At 46.2% G+C, this 22,629-nt stretch overlaps 1 protein-coding gene across 1 annotated transcript in view; it reads right to left on the reverse strand.

Annotated features, from left to right (window-relative positions):
* LOC117506087 (ATP-binding cassette sub-family G member 1-like) overlaps positions 1 to 21,932 on the reverse strand; it is a gene marked incomplete at both ends in the record, with an annotated part of 80,852 nt that extends 58,920 nt beyond the window's left edge. Inside the window, 3 exons of the mRNA XM_034165603.1 lie at positions 21,310 to 21,449; positions 21,551 to 21,665; positions 21,787 to 21,932. Coding sequence (XP_034021494.1) covers positions 21,310 to 21,449; positions 21,551 to 21,665; positions 21,787 to 21,932 — 401 coding nt within the window. The remainder of the gene's footprint in view (positions 1 to 21,309; positions 21,450 to 21,550; positions 21,666 to 21,786) is intronic.
* Positions 21,933 to 22,629: the final 697 nt, after the last annotated feature.

Consider the following 22,629-nt stretch of genomic DNA (forward strand, 5'->3'; position numbering starts at 1 on the left):
TCTCAACCAGGAGCGTCAGTCACAGCCGCTGTCAGCCAGTAGAGTCAGTTTTAGTTGGGAGCGTCACACGCAGCCTGTTAGATTTGTTCACCTGCTGTGACAATGAGAGTTATGTATGTAACTACGGTTCTATGGTTGATATGCCTCGAGTTGAATGACATTTCACTGGAGGAGGTTCATGGTCGTCATTCCTGTAAACTTGCAATATAGTACTAACAACCCACCGCGTCAGTCTTTGCTTGGACAAGGTGCAGCCCTTCCTGGGGCCTCCATAGAAGACAAACAGAGCATCACTTTTACGAAACACAGCTGTCAATTCAATATAATGTCTAAGTGCACAAATAGGGCACAACAGCTAGAATTAGCTTCTGCATGAGATTGAGGGGTAAAGACAGCCAAGGTAAGCACTAGTTAGCATGGAATGGTAAAACCGTCTTTGGTAAAAAGGAGGGGTTCAGCCATAGGGTAACCCCTAACCCATGAGAATTCCAGCGCAATTTCAGCAATTGACAAGGCATGGAGCTCTCCAAAGTGCTTTACGGATGAAATAGCAAGGAGGAATGTAGTCTTAATTGACAACCAGCTGAGGCCACTGGCACCCAAAGAGCATAAACCCTCAAGAACTAATGGAAGATCCCAGGATGTTACACATGCAATCCTCAGAGGCTGAAGGTGAAGAGCACCTCTTAAAAAGCAACATATTAGGGGGGTGCGATTCTATTGATTGACCATCTACCATAATGTGGTGAGCAGAGATAGCAGCACCATAAACTTTAATTTGTGGAGACAGAAAGACTGTTGTCAAACAATGACTGAAGATAGCTAAGCAGCACTGGCACAGGACAATGATCAGGGTCCATACCTTGCATACTGCACCAACGGGTAAAAAGCTTCCATCTATTGCTGTACAGTGCCCTTGTGGAGGGTGCATGGGCATTCAGGATAGTCTGCACTACAGCTTGATCATAAGAGCTCAACATAGAGCCTGTCCCTTCAGGGCCCACACGAACAGTTGAAGATGCTCTGGATGAGGATGCTAAATGTTCCCGTTCAACTGTGACAAAAGGTCCCTCCTCCATGGGAAGAGGCCACAGCTCTCTGCTGAGAAGCGTCAGAATCATGGGGAATCATGTCCTGCTCAGCCACTAGCATATAAACAGTTGAAGCAAGCATCATCTGTGAGTGCTTGTTTCAAGTGTCCATGTCTGAGACAGGATGGGCATAAAGTATGGCCATCTTCTGAGCTCAGAGGCACCAGACAGCTATTGCATGTATGCACCAACGCAGTATATATTAGCACGTGTGGGTGCAGCAGTATGAGAGAGACAAAATTTTGGGGTGCAGCAAGTTAGAGCATTCAGTGTCCCAGGCTCACACTCAGGTGGATGTTAATTGTAAGAGCAGTAGTGAGTGCTGGCATTCACAGCCAACAAACTGACACTAGGCATTACAAATGTAAGCCACCAAATGGCAAAGTAGCCCTGAGCTACTGTGGAAAGCTACACACAGAGCAGCGGGCAAACACAGCCGGTGCAAAACAACTGCTGTACAAAATGAGTGAAAAACAATCGCAACCAGCATGGAAGTTAGAGAATACTCCACAATTGCATGTACAACCCCTGGCAATAATTATGGAATCACCGGCCTCGGAGGATGTTCATTCAGTTGTTTAATTTTGCAGAAAAAAAGCAGATCACAGACATGACACAAAACTAAAGTCATTTCAAATGGCAACTTTCTGGCTTTAAGAAACACTATAAGAAATCAGGAAAAAAAAATTGTGGCAGTCAGTAACGGTTACTTTTTTAGACCAAGCAGAGGAAAAAAAATATGGAATCACTCAATTCTGAGGAATAAATTATGGAATCATGAAAAACAAAAGAACGCTCCAACACATCACTAGTATTTTGTTGCACCAAGAGGATGTACTGCTGGCCCACCACCAAAGGGCGCCCTGCCTGAAGTGCGGGCTTCAGGCACGAGAGGGCGCTGCTGCCACGGACACAGCCGGGAGTGACAGCTGTCACTCATTAATTCCTGACAGCTGTCACACATTCTTCATCATCGCACTCCATAAAGACCAGACGTCATCTCCACCTCGTTGCCGAGATATCGTACTTCCTTGGAGGTAATATCCTATGCCGTTTCTTTTGCAATATATCTGTATATTGTGAGTGTTTGCAGGAGTACCGGTTCCTTTTTCTGTGGAAGCTGAGTGAGTGCAGGACGGCACTCTTTTCCTCTGAGGAATCACTGCGGTACTCTACTGAATATTGAGTGAGAGGTGGAGGTGGCATTCCCACCGTTATTGTTACTGGGTGTACACACACCCACACTTGACTGTCTTTGTTCTCGCCAGCAGTACCAGATCCGACAGTCGGGGACGGTGATCACCTGGGAATTCGGGACTTGGTGGCTCCAGTATTCACCAGGTTCTGTGGCAGCGGAAATCGTGTGGTTCCGGCTTTTCTCAGGACAGACGTCTTCTATCCTCGAGCCTGCCCACACGTCACCTTTGTGATTTGACTGTAATTATATTCTGAGATTGTCTGCATTTCATTGTGCACGTTTCACAACATTAAATTGTTACTTTTTGGCTCATCTATTGACCGTTCATTTGCGCCCCCTGTTGTGGGTCCGTGTCACTACACTTTCACAACACCACCTCTGGCTTTTATAACAGCTTGCAGTCTCTGAGGCATGGACTTAATGAGTGACAAACAGTACTCTTCATCAATCTGGCTCCAGCTTTCTCTGGTTGCTGTTGCCAGATCAACTTTGCAGGTTGGAGCCTTGTCATGGACCATTTTCTTCAACTTCCAAAGATTTTCAATTGGATTAAGATCCGGACTATTTGCAGGCCATGACATTGACCCTGTGTGTCTTTTTGCAAGGAATGTTTTCACAGTTTTTGCTCTATGGCAAGATGCATTATCATCTTGAAAATGATTTCATCATCCCCAAACATCCTTTCAATTGATGGGATAAGAAAAGTGTCCAAAATATCAACGTAAACTTGTGCATTTATTGATGATGTAATGACAGCCATCTCCCCAGTGCCTTTACCTGACATGCAGCCCCATATCATCATCAACTGTGGAAATTTACATGTTGTCTTCAGGCAGTCATCTTTATAAATCTCATTGGAACGGCACCAAACAAAAGTTCCAGCATCATCACCTTGCCCAATGCAGATTCGAGATTCATCACTGAATATGACTTTCATCCAGTCATCCACAGTCCACGATTGGTTTTCCTTAGCCCATTGTAACCTTGTTTTTTTCTGTTTAGGTGTTAATGATGGCTTTTGTTTAGCTTTTCTGTATGTAAATCCCATTTCCTTTAGGCGGTTTCTTACAGTTCGGTCACAGACGTTGACTCCAGTTTCCTCCCATTCATTCCTTGTTTTGTTGTGCATTTTCAATTTTTTAGACATATTGCTTTAAGTATTCTGTCTTGATGCTTTGATGTCTTCCTTGGTCTACCAGTATGTTTGCCTTTAACAACCTTCCCAAGTTGTTGGTATTTGGTCCAGAGTTTCGACACAGCTGACTGTGAACAACCAACATCTTTTGCAACATTGCGTGATGATTTACCCTCTTTTAAGAGTTTGATAATCCTCTCCTTTGTTTCAATTGACATCTCTTGTGTTGGAGCCATGATTCATGTCAGTCCACTTGGTGCAACAGCTCTCCAAGGTGTGATCACTCCTTTTTAGATGCAGACTAACGAGCAGATCTGATATGATGCAGGTGTTAGTTTTGGGGATGAAAATTTACAGGGTGATTCCATAATTTATTCCTCAGAATTGAGTGAGTCCATATTTTTTTTTCCTCTGCTTGGTCTAAAAAAGTAACCGTTACTGACTGCCACAATTTTTTTTTCCTGATTTCTTATACTGTTTCTTAAAGCCAGAAAGTTGCCATTTGAAATGACTTTAGTTTTGTGTCATGTCTGTATTCAGCTTTTTTTCTACAAAATTAAACAACTGAATGAACATCCTTCCGAGGCCGGTGATTCCATAATTTTTGCCAGGGGTTGTACAACAACAGTGCAACAGGAGCACAGACCCTCACAGCACAGCGTCCAAAAAACACTCACAACTACAGCACAATGTCAACAAGACAACAACTGGAGCAAAAGCCGTAGAGCAGGAGCGACAAGCACTCACAACTACAGCACAATGTCAACAAGACGTCAACAACTGGAGCAACAGCCATAGAGCAGGAGCGACAAACACTCACAACTACAACACAATGTCAACAAGACGTCAACAACTGGAGCAACAGCCGTAGATCAGGAGCGACAAACACTCACAACTACAGCACAATGTCAACAAGATGTCAACAACTGGAGCAACAGCCGTAGAGCAGGAGCGACAAGCACTCACAACTACAACACAATGTCAACAAGACGTCAACAACTGGAGCAACAGCCGTAGATCAGGAGCGACAAACACTCACAACTACAGCACAATGTCAACAAGATGTCAACAACTGGAGCAACAGCCGTAGATCAGGAGCGACAACCACTCACAACTACAGCACAATGTCAACAAGATGTCAACAACTGGAGCAACAGCTGTAGAGCAGGAGCAACAACCACTCACAAACATACCACAATGTCAACAAGTCGTCAACAACTGGAGCAACAGCCGTAGATAAGGAGAAACAACCACTCACAACTACAGCACAATGTTAATAACACATCAACAACTGGAGCAACAGCTGTAGAGCAGGAGCAAAAAACACTCACAACCATACCACAATGTCAACAAGACGTCAACAACTGGAGCAACAGCCGTAGATCAGGAGCGATAACCACTCACAATTACAGCAGAATGTCAACAAGACGTCAACAACTGCAGCAACAGCCGTAGAGCAGGAGCAAAAACACTAACAACCATACCACAATGTCAAAAAGACGTCAACAAGTGGAGCAACAGCCGTAGAGCAGGAGCGACAAGCACTCACAACTACAGCACAATGTCAACAAGACGTCAACAACTGGAGCAACAACCGTAGAGCAGGAGCGACAAGCACTCACAACTACAGCACAGTGTCAACAAGACGCCAACAACTGGAGCCACAGCTGTAGAGCAGGAGCGACAAGCACTCACAACTACAGCACAATGTCAACAAGACGTCAACAACTGGAACAACAGCCGTAGAGCAGGAGCAACAACCACTCACAACTACAGCACATTGTCAACAACACAACAACTGGAGCAACAGCCGTAGAGCAAGAGCAAAAAACACTCAACCATACCACAATGTCAACAAGACGTCAACAACTGGAGCAACAGCCGTAGATCAGGAGCGTCAACAACTCACAACTACAACACATTGTCAACAAGACGTCAACAACTGGAGCAACAGCAGTAGAGCAGCAGCAAAAAACATTCACAACTACAGCACAATGTCAACAAGACGTCAACAACTGGAGCAACAGCCGTACAGCAGGAGCGACAACTACTCACAACTACAGCACAATGTCAACAAGACGTCAACAACTGGAGCAACAGCCGTAGAAAAGGAGCAAAAAACAGTTACAACTACACCACAATGTCAACAAGACGTCAACAACTGGAGCAACAGCAGTAGAGCAGCAGCAAAAAACATTCACAACTACAGCACAATGTCAACAAGATGTCAACAACTGGAGCAACAGCCGTAGAGCAGGAGTGACAAGTACTCACAACTACAGCACAATGTCAACAAGATGTCAACAACTGGAGCAACAGCCGTAGAGCAGGACCGACAAGCACTCACAACTACAGCGCAATGTCAACAAGACGTCAACAACTGGAGCAACAGCCGTAGAGCAGGAGTGACAAGAACTCACAACTACAGCACAATGTCAACAAGATGTCAACAACAGGAGCAAAAGCCGTAGATCAGGAGCGACAACCACTCACAAACATACCACAATGTCAACAAGACGTCAACAACTGGAGCAACAGCCGTAGATCAGGAGTGACAAGAACTCACAACTACAGCACAATGTCAACAAGATGTCAACAACTGGAGCAACAGCCGTAGAGCAGGAGCGACAAGTACTCACAACTACAGCACAATGTCAACAAGATGTCAACAACTGGAGCAACAGCCGTAGAGCAGGACCGACAAGCACTCACAACTACAGCGCAATGTCAACAAGACGTCAACAACTGGAGCAACAGCCGTAGAGCAGGACCGACAAGCACTCACAACTACAGCGCAATGTCAACAAGACGTCAACAACTGGAGCAACAGCCGTAGAGCAGGAGTGACAAGAACTCACAACTACAGCACAATGTCAACAAGATGTCAACAACAGGAGCAAAAGCCGTAGATCAGGAGCGACAACCACTCACAAACATACCACAATGTCAACAAGACGTCAACAACTGGAGCAACAGCCGTAGATCAGGAGTGACAAGAACTCACAACTACAGCACAATGTCAACAAGATGTCAACAACTGGAGCAACAGCCGTAGAGCAGGAGCGACAAGTACTCACAACTACAGCACAATGTCAACAAGATGTCAACAACTGGAGCAACAGCCGTAGAGCAGGACCGACAAGCACTCACAACTACAGCGCAATGTCAACAAGACGTCAACAACTGGAGCAACAGCCGTAGAGCAGGAGTGACAAGAACTCACAACCACAGCACAATGTCAACAAGATGTCAACAACAGGAGCAAAAGTCGTAGAGCAGGAGCAAAAAACACTCACAACCATACCACAATGTCAACAAGACGTCAACAACTGGAGCAACAGCCGTAGATCAGGAGTGACAAGAACTCACAACTACAGCACATTGTCAACAAGATGTCAACAACTGGAGCAAAAGCCGTAGATCAGGAGAGACAACCACTCACAACTCCAGCGCAATGTCAACAAGACGTCAACAACTGGAGCAACAACCGTAGAGCAGGAGCGACAAGCACTCACAACTACAGCACAATGTCAACAAGACGTCAACAACTGGAGCAACAGCCGTAGATCAGGAGCAACAACCACTCACAACTACAGCACAATGTTAATACACATCAACAATTGGAGCAACAGCTGTAGAGCAGGAGCAAAAAACACTCACAACCATACCACAATGTCAACAAGACGTCAACAACTGGAGCAACAGCTGTAGATCAGGAGCGATAACCACTCACAACTACAGCACAATGTCAACAACACATCAACAACTGGAGCAACAGCCGTAGAGCATGAGCAAAAAACATTCACAACTACACCACAATGTCAACAAGATGTCAACAACTGGAGCAACAGCCGCAGAGCAGGAGCAAAAAACATTGACAACTACACCACAATGTCAACAAGATGTCAACAACTGGAGCAACAGCCGTAGAGCAGGAGCGACAAGCACTCACAACTACAGCACAATGTCAACAAGACGAAAACAACTGGATCAACAGCCGTAGAGCAGGAGCAAAAAACATTCACAACGACACCACAATGTCAACAAGACGTCAACAACTGGAGCAACAGCCGTAGAGCAGGAGCGACAAGCACTCACAACTACAGCACAATGTCAACAAGACGTCAACAACTGGAGCAAAAGCCGTAGATCAGGAGAGACAACCACTCACAACTCCAGCGCAATGTCAACAAGACGTCAACAACTGGAGCAACAACCGTAGAGCAGGAGCGACAAGCACTCACAACTACAGCACAATGTCAACAAGACGTCAACAACTGGAGCAACAGCCATAGATCAGGAGCAACAACCACTCACAACTACAGCACAATGTTAATACACATCAACAATTGGAGCAACAGCTGTAGAGCAGGAGCAAAAAACACTCACAACCATACCACAATGTCAACAAGACGTCAACAACTGGAGCAACAGCTGTAGATCAGGAGCGATAACCACTCACAACTACAGCACAATGTCAACAACACATCAACAACTGGAGCAACAGCCGTAGAGCATGAGCAAAAAACATTCACAACTACACCACAATGTCAACAAGATGTCAACAACTGGAGCAACAGCCGCAGAGCAGGAGCAAAAAACATTCACAACTACACCACAATGTCAACAAGATGTCAACAACTGGAGCAACAGCCGTAGAGCAGGAGCGACAAGCACTCACAACTACAGCACAATGTCAACAAGACGAAAACAACTGGATCAACAGCCGTAGAGCAGGAGCAAAAAACATTCACAACGACACCACAATGTCAACAAGACGTCAACAACTGGAGCAACAGCTGTAGAGCAGGAGCGACAAGCACTCACAACTACAGCACAATGTCAACAAGACGTCAACAACTGGAGCAACAACCGTAGAGCAGGAGCGACAAGCACTCACAACTACAGCACAATGTCAACAAGATGTCAACAACTGGAGCAACAGCCGTAGATCAGGAGCGACAAGCACTCACAACTACAGCACAATGTCAACAAGATGTCAACAACTGGAGCAACAGCCGTAGATCAGGAGCGACAAGCACTCACAACTACAGCACAGTGTCAACAAGACGCCAACAACTGGAGCAACAGCTGTAGAGCAGGAGCGACAAGCACTCACAACTACAGCACAGTGTCAACAAGACGTCAACAACTGGAGCAACAGCCGTAGAGCAGGAGCAACAACCACTCACAACTACAGCACATTGTCAACAACACAACAACTGGAGCAACAGCCGTAGAGCAAGAGCAAAAAACACTCAACCATACCACAATGTCAACAAGACGTCAACAACTGGAGCAACAGCCGTAGATCAGGAGCGTCAACAACTCACAACTACAACACATTGTCAACAAGACGTCAACAACTGGAGCAACAGCAGTAGAGCAGCAGCAAAAAACATTCACAACTACAGCACAATGTCAACAAGACGTCAACAACTGGAGCAACAGCCGTACAGCAGGAGCGACAAGTACTCACAACTACAGCACAATGTCAACAAGACGTCAACAACTGGAGCAACAGCCGTAGAGCAGGAGCAAAAAACAGTTACAACTACACCACAATGTCAACAAGACGTCAACAACTGGAGCAACAGCAGTAGAGCAGCAGCAAAAAACATTCACAACTACAGCACAATGTCAACAAGATGTCAACAACTGGAGCAACAGCCGTAGAGCAGGAGTGACAAGTACTCACAACTACAGCACAATGTCAACAAGATGTCAACAACTGGAGCAACAGCCGTAGAGCAGGACCGACAAGCACTCACAACTACAGCGCAATGTCAACAAGACGTCAACAACTGGAGCAACAGCCGTAGAGCAGGAGTGACAAGAACTCACAACTACAGCACAATGTCAACAAGATGTCAACAACAGGAGCAAAAGTCGTAGAGCAGGAGCAAAAAACACTCACAACCATACCACAATGTCAACAAGACGTCAACAACTGGAGCAACAGCCGTAGATCAGGAGTGACAAGAACTCACAACTACAGCACATTGTCAACAAGATGTCAACAACTGGAGCAAAAGCCGTAGATCAGGAGAGACAACCACTCACAACTCCAGCGCAATGTCAACAAGACGTCAACAACTGGAGCAACAACCGTAGAGCAGGAGCGACAAGCACTCACAACTACAGCACAATGTCAACAAGACGTCAACAACTGGAGCAACAGCCGTAGATCAGGAGCAGACAACACTCACAACTACAGCACAATGTCATACAAACTCAACAATGGAGCAACAGCTGTAGAGCAGGAGCGAAAAAACACTTCACAACATACAGCACATGTCAACAAGACGTCAACAACTGGAAGCAACAGCCGTAGATCAGGAGCGATAAACCACTCAACAACTACAGCCACAATGTCAACAAGACCGTCAACAACTGGAGCAACAGCCGTAGAGCATGACCGACAAACATCTCACAACTACAGCCACAATGTCAACAAGATGTCAACAACTGGAGCAACAGCCGCTAGATCAGGAGCAAACAAGCACTCACAACTACAGCCACAATGTCAACAAGATGTCAAACAACTGGAGCAACAGCCGTAGGATGCAGGAGCGACAAGCACTCACAACTACAGCACAATGTCAACAAGACGTCAAACAACTGGATCAACAGCTGAGACAGGAGCAAAAAACATCACAACCGACACCACAATGTCAACAAGACGTCAACAACTGGAGCAACAGCCGTAGAGCAGGAGCGACAAGCACTCACAACTACAGCACAATGTCAACAAGACGTCAACAACTGGAGCAAAAGCCGTAGATCAGGAGAGACAACCACTCACAACTCCAGCGCAATGTCAACAAGACGTCAACAACTGGAGCAACAACCGTAGAGCAGGAGCGACAAGCACTCACAACTACAGCACAATGTCAACAAGACGTCAACAACTGGAGCAACAGCCGTAGATCAGGAGCAACAACCACTCACAACTACAGCACAATGTTAATACACATCAACAATTGGAGCAACAGCTGTAGAGCAGGAGCAAAAAACACTCACAACCATACCACAATGTCAACAAGACGTCAACAACTGGAGCAACAGCTGTAGATCAGGAGCGATAACCACTCACAACTACAGCACAATGTCAACAACACATCAACAACTGGAGCAACAGCCGTAGAGCATGAGCAAAAAACATTCACAACTACACCACAATGTCAACAAGATGTCAACAACTGGAGCAACAGCCGCAGAGCAGGAGCAAAAAACATTCACAACTACACCACAATGTCAACAAGATGTCAACAACTGGAGCAACAGCAGTAGAGCAGGAGCGACAAGCACTCACAACTACAGCACAATGTCAACAAGACGAAAACAACTGGATCAACAGCCGTAGAGCAGGAGCAAAAAACATTCACAACGACACCACAATGTCAACAAGACGTCAACAACTGGAGCAACAGCTGTAGATCAGGAGCGATAACCACTCACAACTACAGCACAATGTCAACAACACATCAACAACTGGAGCAACAGCCGTAGAGCAGGAGCAAAAAACATTCACAACGACACCACAATGTCAACAAGACGTCAACAACTGGAGCAACAGCCGTAGAGCAGGAGCGACAAAGCACTCACACTACAGCACAATGTCACAAGATGAAACAACTGGAGCAACAGCCGTAGGCAGGAGCAAAAAACATTCACAACTACAGCACAATGTCATCAAGACGTCAACAACTGGAGCAACAGCTGTAGAGCAAGGAGCGACAAGCACTCACAACTACAGCACAATGTCAAAAAGACGTCAACAACTGGAGCACAGCCGTAGATCAGGAGCGACAAGCACTCACAACTACAGCACAATGTCAACAAGATGTCAACAACTGGAGCAACAGCCGTAGATCAGGAGCGACAACCACTCACAACTACAGCACAATGTCAAGACGATGTCAACAACTGGAGCAACAGCTGTAGAGCAGGAGCAAAAAACACTCACAAACATACCACAATGTCAACAAGACGTCAACAACTGGAGCAACAGCCGTAGAGCAGGAGCAAAAAACACTCACAACCATACCACAATGTCAACAAGTCGTCAACAACTGGAGCAACAGCCGTAGATCAGGAGCGACAACCATTCACAACTACAGCACAGTGTCAACAAGACGTCAACAACTGGAGCAACAACCGCAGAGCAGGAGCAAAAACACTCACAACCATACCACAATGTCAACAAGATGTCAACAACTGGAGCAACAGCCATAGATCAGGAGCAACAACCACTCACAACTACAGCACAATGTCAACAAGATATCAACAACTGGAGCAACAGCCGTAGAGCAGGAGCAAAAAACATTCACAACTACACCACAATGTGAACAAGACATCAACAACTGGAGCAACAGCCGTAGAGCAGGGCGACAAGCACTCACAACTACAGCACAATGTCAACAAGACGTCAACAACTGGAGCAACAGCCGTAGATCAGGAGCGACAACCACTCACAAATACAGCACAATGTCAACAAGACGTCAACAACTGGAGCAACAGCTGTAGATCAGGAGCAACAACCACTCACAACTACAGCACAATGTCAACAACACATCATCAACTAGAGCAACAGCCGTAGAGCAGGAGAAAAAAACACTCACAACCATACCACAATGTCAACAAGACGTCAACAACTGGAGCAACAGCCGTAGATCAGGAGCGACAACCACTCACAACTACAGCACAATGTCAACAAGACGTCAACAACTGGAGCAACAGCTGTAGAGCAGGAGCAAAAAACACTCACAAACATACCACAATGTCAAAAAGATGTCAACAACTGGAGCAACAGCCGTAGATCAGGAGCAACAACCACTCACAACTACAGCACAATGTCAACAAGACGTCAACAACTGGAGAAACAGCCGTAGAGCAGGAGCAAAAAACATTCACAGCTACAGCACAATGTCAACAAGACATCAACAACTGGAGCAACAGCCGTAGAGCAGGAGCAAAAAACATTCACAACTACACCACAATGTCAACAAGACACCAACAACTGGAGCAACAGCCGTAGAGCAGGAGCGACAAGCACTCACAACTACAGCACAATGTCAACAAAACGAAAACAACTGGAGCAACAGCCGTAGAGCAGGAGCGAAAAACATTCACAACTACAGCACAATGTCAACAAGACGTCAACAACTGGAGAAACAGCCGTAGAGCAGGAGCAAAAAACAGTTACAACTACACCACAATGTCAACAAGACGTCAACAACTGGAGCAACAGCCGTACAGCAGGACCGACAAGCACTCACAACTACAGCACAATGTCAACAAGATGTCAACAACTGGAGCAAAAGCCGTAGATGAGGAGCGACAAACACTCACAAACATACCACAATGTCAACAAGACGTCAACAAGTGGAGCAACAGCCGTAGAGCAGGAGCAAAAAAACACTCAACGATACCACAATGTCAACAAGTCGTCAACAACTGGAGCAACAGCCGTAGATCAGGAGCGACAAGCACTCACAACTACAGCACAATGTCAACAAGGCGTCAACAACTGGAGCAACAGTCGTAGATCAGGAGCAACAACCACTCACAACTACAGCACAATGTTAATAACACATCAACAACTGGAGCAACAGCCATAGATCTGGAGCAAAAAACTTTCACAACTGCAGCACAATGTCAACAAGACGTCAACAACTGGAGCAACAGCCGTAGAGCAGGAGTGACAAGCACTCACAACTACAGCACAATGTCAACAAGACGTCAACAACTGGAGCAACAGCCGTAGATCAGGAGCGACAAACACTCACAAATACAGCGCAATGTCAACAAGATGTCAACAACTGGAGCAACAGCTGTTGAGCAGGAGCAAAAAACACTCACAAACATACCACAATGTCAACAAGTCATCAACAACTGCAGCAACAGCCGTAGATCAGGAGAGACAACCACTCACAACTACAGCACAATGTCAAAAAGACGTCAACAAGTAGAGCAACAGCCATAGAGCAGGAGCAACAAGCACTCACAACTACAGCACAATGTCAACAAGACGCCAACAACTGGAGCAACAGCCGTAGATCAGGAGTGACAACCACTCACAACTACAGCACAATGTCAACAAGACTTCAACAACTGGAGCAACAGCCGTAGAGCAGTAGCAAAAAACATTCACAACTACACCACAATGTCAACAAGACAACAACTGGAGCAACAGCCATAGAGCAGGAGCAAAAAACATTCACAACGACACCACTATGTCAACAAGACGTCAACAACTGGAGCAACAGCCGTAGAGCAGGAGCGACAAGCACTCACAACTACAGCACAATGTCAACAAGATGTCAACAACTGGAGCAACAGCCGTACATCAGGAGCGACAAGCACTCATAACTACAGCACAATGTCAACAAGACTTCAACAACTGGAGCAACAGCTGTAGAACAGGAGCAAAAACACTCACAACCATACCACAATGTCAAAAAGATGTCAACACTGGAGCAACAGCCGTAGAGCAGGAGCAAAAAACATTCACAACTACAGCACAATGTTAACAAGACGTCAACAACTGGAGCAACAGCCGTAGTGCAGGACCGACAACCACTCACAACTACAGCACAATGTCAACAAGACGTCAACAACTGGAGCAACAGCCGCAGAGCAGGAGCAAAAAACATTCACAACTACAGCACAATGTCAACAAGACATCAACAACTGGAGCAACAGCCATAGAGCATGAGCGACAAGCACTCACAACTACAGCACAATGTCAACAAGACGAAAACAACTGGAGCAACAGTCCTAGAGCAGGAGCAAAAAACATTCACAACTACAGCACAATGTCAACAAGACGTCAACAACTGGAGCAACAGCCGTAGAGCAGGAGCAAAAAACAGTTACAACTACACCACAATGTCAACAAGACATCAACTACTGGAGCAACAGCCGTAGAGCAGGACCGACAAGCACTCACAACTACAGTGCAATGTCAACAAGACGTCAACAACTGGAGCAACAGCCGTAGAGCAGGAGTGACAAGCACTCACAACTACAGCACAATGTCAACAAGACGTCAACAACTGGAGCAACAGCCATAGATCAGGAGCGAGAAGAACTCACAACTACATCACAATGTCAACAAGATGTCAACAACTGGAGCAAAAGCCGTAGGTCAGGAGCGACAAGCACTCACAACTACAGCACAATGTCAACAAGACGTCAACAACTGGAGCAACAGCCGTAGAGCAGGAGGAAAAAACACTCACAACCATACCACAATGTCAACAAGTCATCAACAACTGGAGGAACAGCCGTAGATCAGGAGCGACAAGCACTCACAACTACAGCACAATGTCAACAAGACGTCAACAACTGGAGCAACAGCCGTAGATCAGGAGCGACAACCACTCACAACTACAGCACAATGTCAACAAGACGTCAACAACTGGAGCAACAGCCGCAGAGCAGGAGCAAAAAACATTCACAACTACAGCACAATGTCAACAAGACATCAACAGCTGGAGCAACAGCCATAGAGCATGAGCGACAAGCAATCACAACTACAGCACAATGTCAACAAGACGAAAACAACTGGAGCAACAGGCGTAGATCAGGAGCGACAAGCACTCACAACTACAGCACAATGTCAACAAGACGTCAACAACTGGAGCAACAGCTGTAGAACAGGAGCAAAAAACACTCACAACCATACCACAATGTCAAAAAGAAGTCAACAACTGGAGCAACAGACATAGATTAGGAGCGACAACCACTCACAACTACAGCACAATGTTAACAAGACGTCAACAACTGGAGCAACAACCGCAGATGAGGAGCAAAAACACTCACAACCATACCACAATGTCAACAAGACGTCAACAACTGGAGCAACAGCCGTAGAGCAGGGCGACAAGCACTCACAACTACAGCACAATGTCAACAAGATGAAAACAACTGGAGCAACAGCCGTAGAGCAGGAGCAAAAAACATTCACAACTACAGCACAATGTCATCAAGACGTCAACAACTGGAGCAACAGCTGTAGAGCAGGAGCGACAAGCACTCACAACTACAGCACAATGTCAAAAAGACGTCAACAACTGGAGCAACAGCCGTAGATCAGGAGCGACAAGCACTCACAACTACAGCACAATGTCAACAAGATGTCAACAACTGGAGCAACAGCCGTAGATCAGGAGCGACAACCACTCACAACTACAGCACAATGTCAAGACGATGTCAACAACTGGAGCAACAGCTGTAGAGCAGGAGCAAAAAAACACTCACAAACATACCACAATGTCAACAAGACGTCAACAACTGGAGCAACAGCCGTAGAGCAGGAGCAAAAAACACTCACAACCATACCACAATGTCAACAAGTCGTCAACAACTGGAGCAACAGCCGTAGATCAGGAGCGACAACCATTCACAACTACAGTGCAATGTCAACAAGACGTCAACAACTGGAGCAACAGCCGTAGAGCAGGAGTGACAAGCACTCACAACTACAGCACAATGTCAACAAGACGTCAACAACTGGAGCAACAGCCATAGATCAGGAGCGAGAAGAACTCACAACTACATCACAATGTCAACAAGATGTCAACAACTGGAGCAAAAGCCGTAGGTCAGGAGCGACAAGCACTCACAACTACAGCACAATGTCAACAAGACGTCAACAACTGGAGCAACAGCCGTAGAGCAGGAGCAAAAAACACTCACAACCATACCACAATGTCAACAAGTCATCAACAACTGGAGGAACAGCCGTAGATCAGGAGCGACAAGCACTCACAACTACAGCACAATGTCAACAAGACGTCAACAACTGGAGCAACAGCCATAGATCAGGAGCGACAACCACTCACAACTACAGCACAATGTCAACAAGACGTCAACAACTGGAGCAACAGCCGCAGAGCAGGAGCAAAAAACATTCACAACTACAGCACAATGTCAACAAGACATCAACAGCTGGAGCAACAGCCGTAGAGCATGAGCGACAAGCAATCACAACTACAGCACAATGTCAACAAGACGAAAACAACTGGAGCAACAGGCGTAGAGCAGGAGCAAAAAACATTCACAACTACAGCACAATGTCAACAAGACGTCAACAACTGGAGCAACAGCTGTAGAGCAGCAGCAAAAAACAGTTACAACTACACCACAATGTCAACAAGACGTTAACAACTGGAGCAACAGCCGTAGAGCAGGAGCGACAAGCACTCACAACTACAGCACAATGTCAAAAAGACATCAACAACTGGAGCAACAGCCGTAGATCAGGAGCGACAAGCACTCACAACTACAGCACAATGTCAACAAGATGTCAACAACTGGAGCAACAGCCGTAGATCAGGAGCGACAACCACTCACAACTACAGCACAATGTCAACAAGATGTCAACAACTGGAGCAACAGCTGTAGAGCAGGAGCAAAAAATACTCACAACTACACCACAATGTCAACAAGACGTCAACAACTGAAGCAACAGCCGTAGAGCAGGAGCGACAAGCACTCACAACTACAGCACAATGTCAACAAGACGTCAACAACTGGAGCAACAGCCGCAGAGCAGGAGCAAAAAACATTCACAACTACAGCACAATGTCAACAAGACATCAACAGCTGGAGCAACAGCCGTAGAGCAGCAGCAACAACCACTCACAACTACAGCACAATGTCAACAAGACGTCAACAACTGGAGAAACAGCTGTAGAGCAGGAGCAAAAAACATTCACAACTACAGCACAATGTCAACAAGACATCAACAACTGGAGCAACAGCCGTAGAGCAGGAGCAAAAAACATTCACAACTACACCACAATGTCAACAAGACGTCAACAACTGGAGCAACAGCCGTAGAGCAGGACCGACAAGCACTCACAACTACAGCGCAATGTCAACAAGACGTCAACAACTGGAGCAACAGACGTAGAGCAGGAGTGACAAGCACTCACAACTACAGCACAATGTCAACAAGACGTCAACAACTGGAGCAACAGCCGTAGATCAGGAGCGACAAGAACTCACAACTACATCACAATGTCAACACGATATCAACAACTGGAGCAAAAGCCGTAGATCAGGAGCGACAACCACTCACAAACATACCACAATGTCAACAAGACGTCAACAACTGGAGCAACAGCCGTAGAGCAGGAGCAAAAAACACTCACAACCATACCACAATGTCAACAAGTCATCAACAACTGGAGGAACAGCTGTAGATCAGGAGCGACAAGCAATCACAACTACAGCACAATGTCAACAAGACGTCAACAACTGGAGCAACAGCCGTAGATCAGGAGCAACAACCACTCACAACTACAGCACAATGTTAATAGACATCAACAACTGGAGTAACAGCTGTAGAGCAGGAGCAAAAAACACTTACAACCATACCACAATGTCAACAAGACGTCAACAACTGGAGCAACAGCCGTAGATCAGGAGCGACAACCACTCACAACTACAGCACAATGTCAACAAGACGTCAACAACTGGAGCAACAGCCGCAGAGCAGGAGCAAAAAACATTCACAACTACAGCACAATGTCAACAAGACATCAACAACTGGAGCAACAGCCGTAGAGCATGAGCGACAAGCACTCACAACTACAGCACAATGTCATCAAGACGAAAACAACTGGAGCAACAGTCATAGAGCAGGAGCAAAAAACATTCACAACTACAGCACAATGTCAACAAGACGTCAACAACTGGAGCAACAGCCGTAGAGCAGGAGCAAAAAACAGTTACAACTACACCACAATGTCAACAAGAGATCAACTACTGGAGCAACAGCCGTAGAGCAGGACCGACAAGCACTCACAACTACAGTGCAATGTCAACAAGACATCAACAACTGGAGCAACAGCCGTAGAGCAGGAGTGACAAGCACTCACAACTACAGCACAATGTCAACAAGACGTCAACAACTGGAGCAAAAGCCGTAGGTCAGGAGCGACAACCACTCACAAACATACCACAATGTCAACAAGACGTCAACAACTGGAGCAACAGCCGTACAGCAGGAGCAAAAAACACTCACAACCATACCACAATGTCAACAAGTCATCAACAACTGGAGGAACAGCCGTAGATCAGGAGCGACAAGCACTCACAACTACAGCACAATGTCAACAAGACGTCAACAACTGGAGCAACAGCCGTAGAGCAGCAGCAAAAAACAGTTACAACTACACCACAATGTCAACAAGACGTCAACAACTGGAGCAACAGCCGTAGAGCAGGAGCGACAAGCACTCACAACTACAGCACAATGTCAAAAAGACATCAACAACTGGAGCAACAGCCGTAGATCAGGAGCGACAAGCACTCACAACTACAGCACAATGTCAACAAGATGTCAACAACTGGAGCAACAGCCGTAGATCAGGAGCGACAACCACTCACAACTACAGCACAATGTCAACAAGATGTCAACAACTGGAGCAACAGCTGTAGAGCAGGAGCAAAAAACACTCACAACTACACCACAATGTCAACAAGACGTCAACAACTGGAGCAACAGCCGTAGAGCAGGAGCGACAAGCACTCACAACTACAGCGCAATGTCAACAAGACGTCAACAACTGGAGCAACAGCCGTAGAGCAGGAGCGACAAGCACTCACAACTACAGCGCAATGTCAACAAGACGTCAACAACTGGAGCAACAGCCGTAGAGCAGGAGCGACAAGCACTCACAACTACAGCGCAATGTCAACAAGACGTCAACAACTGGAGCAACAGCCGTAGAGCAGGAGCGACAAGCACTCACAACTACAGCACAATGTCAACAAGACGTCAACAACTGGAGCAACAGCCGTAGAGCAGGAGCGACAAGCACTCACAACTACAGCGCAATGTCAACAAGACGTCAACAACTGGAGCAACAGCCGTAGAGCAGGAGTGACAAGCACTCACAACTACAGCACAATGTCAACAAGACGTCAACAACTGGAGCAACAGCCGTAGATCAGGAGCGACAAGAACTCACAACTACATCACAATGTCAACAAGATGTCAACAACTGGAGCAAAAGCCGTAGGTCAGGAGCGACAACCACTCACAAACATACCACAATGTCAACAAGACGTCAACAACTGGAGCAACAGCCGTAGAGCAGGAGCAAAAAACACTCACAACCATACCACAATGTCAACAAGTCATCAACAACTGGAGGAACAGCCGTAGATCAGGAGCGACAAGCACTCACAACTACAGCACAATGTCAACAAGACGTCAACAACTGGAGCAACAGCCGTAGATCAGGAGCAACAACCACTCACAACTACAGCACAATGTTAATACACATCAACAACTGGAGCAACAGCTGTAGAGCAGGAGCAAAAAACACTCACAACCATACCACAATGTCAACAAGACGTCAACAACTGGAGCAACAGCCGTAGATCAGGAGCGACAACCACTCACAACTACAGCACAATGTCAACAAGATGTCAACAACTGGAGCAACAGCCGCAGAGCAGGAGCAAAAAACATTCCCAACTACAGCACAATGTCAACAAGACATCAACAACTGGAGCAACAGCCGTAGAGCAGGAGCAAAAAACATTCACAACTACAGCACAATGTTAACAAGATGTCAACAACTGGAGCAACAGCCGTAGAGCAGGAGCAAAAAACAGTTACAACTACACCACAATGTCAACAAGACGTCAACAACTGGAGCAACAGCCGTAGATCAGGAGCGACAAGCACTCACAACTACAGCACAATGTCAAAAAGACATCAACAACTGGAGCAACAGCCGTAGATCAGGAGCGACAACCACTCACAACTACAGCACAATGTCAACAAGATGTCAACAACTGGAGCAACAGCCGTAGAGCAGGAGCAAAAAACACTCACAACCATACCACAATGTCAACAAGTCGTCAACAACTGGAGCAACAGCCGTAGATCAGGAGCGACAACCACTCACAACTACAGCACAGTGTCAACAAGACGTCAACAACTGGAGCAACAGCCGTAGATCAGGAACGACAAGCACTCACAACTACAGCACAATGTCAACAAGACGTCAACAACTGGAGCAACAGCCATAGATCAGGAGCAACAACCACTCACAACTACAACACAATGTTAATAACACATCAACAACTGGAGCAACAGCTGTAGAGCAGTAGCAAAAAACACTCACAACCATACCACAATGTCAACAAGACGTCAACAACTGGAGCAACAGCCGTAGAGCAGGAGCAAAAACACTCACAACCATACCACAATGTCAAAAAGACGTCAACAACTGGAGCAACAGCCGTAGATCAGGAGCGACAAGCACTCACAACTACAGCACAATGTCAACAAGACGTCAACAACTGGAGCAATAGCCATAGAGCAGGAGCGACAACCACTCACAACTACAGTGTAATTTCAAAGAAGACATCAGCGAGCTGCACAGTCAAGGAAAATGAGAGTGACACGTTCTGCACACAGTAGCGTTGAGCACACACAGTAGCGGTAACACATTAACGCATACTCACCGAGAGCTGAGGCCAAATCAACCAAACACCTACACCAAGCAGGGTTACTCACCCACAGCGGTAAGCAGAACAGAGTAAAGAATCATGGTCTTGCAGCCTCTGGAGGGCGCGTATGCGCAGCTCCAACCACAGAAGGTTGAGAGGCTATGATCAACAAGCGATCCAAAAAGGTTGGACCTTCTGCTTCTCATGCAAGAAATGGAAAAAGAAGTGAATGCTGGGTAACGCATGCTCATATACTGTTGAATTTAAGTACAGAACCATCCAATTTTAGGACCTGGGTCAACTGTTGAGTCTCTCTTGCAAGGACAGTGAAGAAACTGGTGCCACTGCAACATAACTAGAAGCTGTCTTTGAATGCAGAGTTTGGGGTGTTTTAGTGGTACCTCCTCTGCACACTGCCAGAGGAACGGGTGGAGGTTCACGTCCCCATTCAGCTCCATGTAGTGATCCCTTTCGCACTTCCTGACAGCTGTCACGAGTCTGGCTGTCCAGTCTCCGTACTCCCCAGATGCCACTTCCATCACTGTGCAGGACAGACAAACAGTGGAGCAGAGTTAGAGACAGTGGAGAGTAGGTCGTCCAGGATTGATAACAGTCTAGGATTTTGGTGTTGAGGTATCTTACTGAAGTCAGCAGGGTTGTGGTAGGTGGGGCAGTTCAGGCCCAGGTCTCTCAGGTAGGGAACCAGACTGGACACCGTTCCACTGTAGATACATTGTCCCTGACTCAACACATAGAGCTGAAAACAAACAAAACATGCAGTTACAGTCCAGGATCATTCAGCACACTGAAACCATTTTCAAAATGTGGTTACTTTGAAACAAACACACAACAAGGAATGTCAGTGCTGCTGAGCCCACCTTATCAAAGAGCTCAAACAGCTTGGCACTGGGCTGGTGGATGGTGCAGATGACAGTGCGACCGCCCCGAGCGAGAGTCTTCAACAATGAGACCACCTGGAAACAAGAGGAACTGTCCAACCCACTGAGACAGAACCAGACAGAGACTCAGGTTAATGTTTTTCATCCAACCACAGTACGACAAAAAACACCTTTTACATTTCGAATCAAACCACAAAAGAACACGAATATCAATGTCACTGTTTAACCCTGAATTGATTCAGTTACACACACCCTTAAAATGCACGAACACACACACACACACACAAACACACACCCTTCAAATGCAACAAAACACATACACACACTTCTAATGCAACGACACACACATACACACATCTCTAAAGGCCCTGTCCCATTGGCGTTTAGGAGGATTTGCGTATGGATTGTGCACAAAATTGGCTCATATTCGCTTAACATCCGCGATATGCGTGAAACATGCTTGTACGAGTCGGCCGACACCCGCACAAGGCCGCAATTATCCGCAGAGGCACATTTTTCCGTTTCCAAGATATTTGAGCTGCACAAAATTTTGGCTGTGGATGACATCCGTCTTACATACTCCATGCATACTCAATACATTCACAAACATACCCAATATATGCACTGTATATTCGCCATCATCTGCTGATATCCGCAACTGACAGGGATTTGCAGTGTGTAAAACGGATATTTTACATGTCCATCATGTCCACATCACAAAGTAAAATAAGCTGTAGCGACTGCATACAGACTGTCCACGAATAAAGTGTTTTTATTATGTCTGCTTTGCATCTGATTTGCGGCGGATGCAAATCAGATGCG

Source organism: Thalassophryne amazonica, unplaced genomic scaffold (genome assembly GCF_902500255.1).
Source record: "Thalassophryne amazonica unplaced genomic scaffold, fThaAma1.1, whole genome shotgun sequence".
NCBI lineage: Eukaryota > Metazoa > Chordata > Actinopteri > Batrachoidiformes > Batrachoididae > Thalassophryne > Thalassophryne amazonica.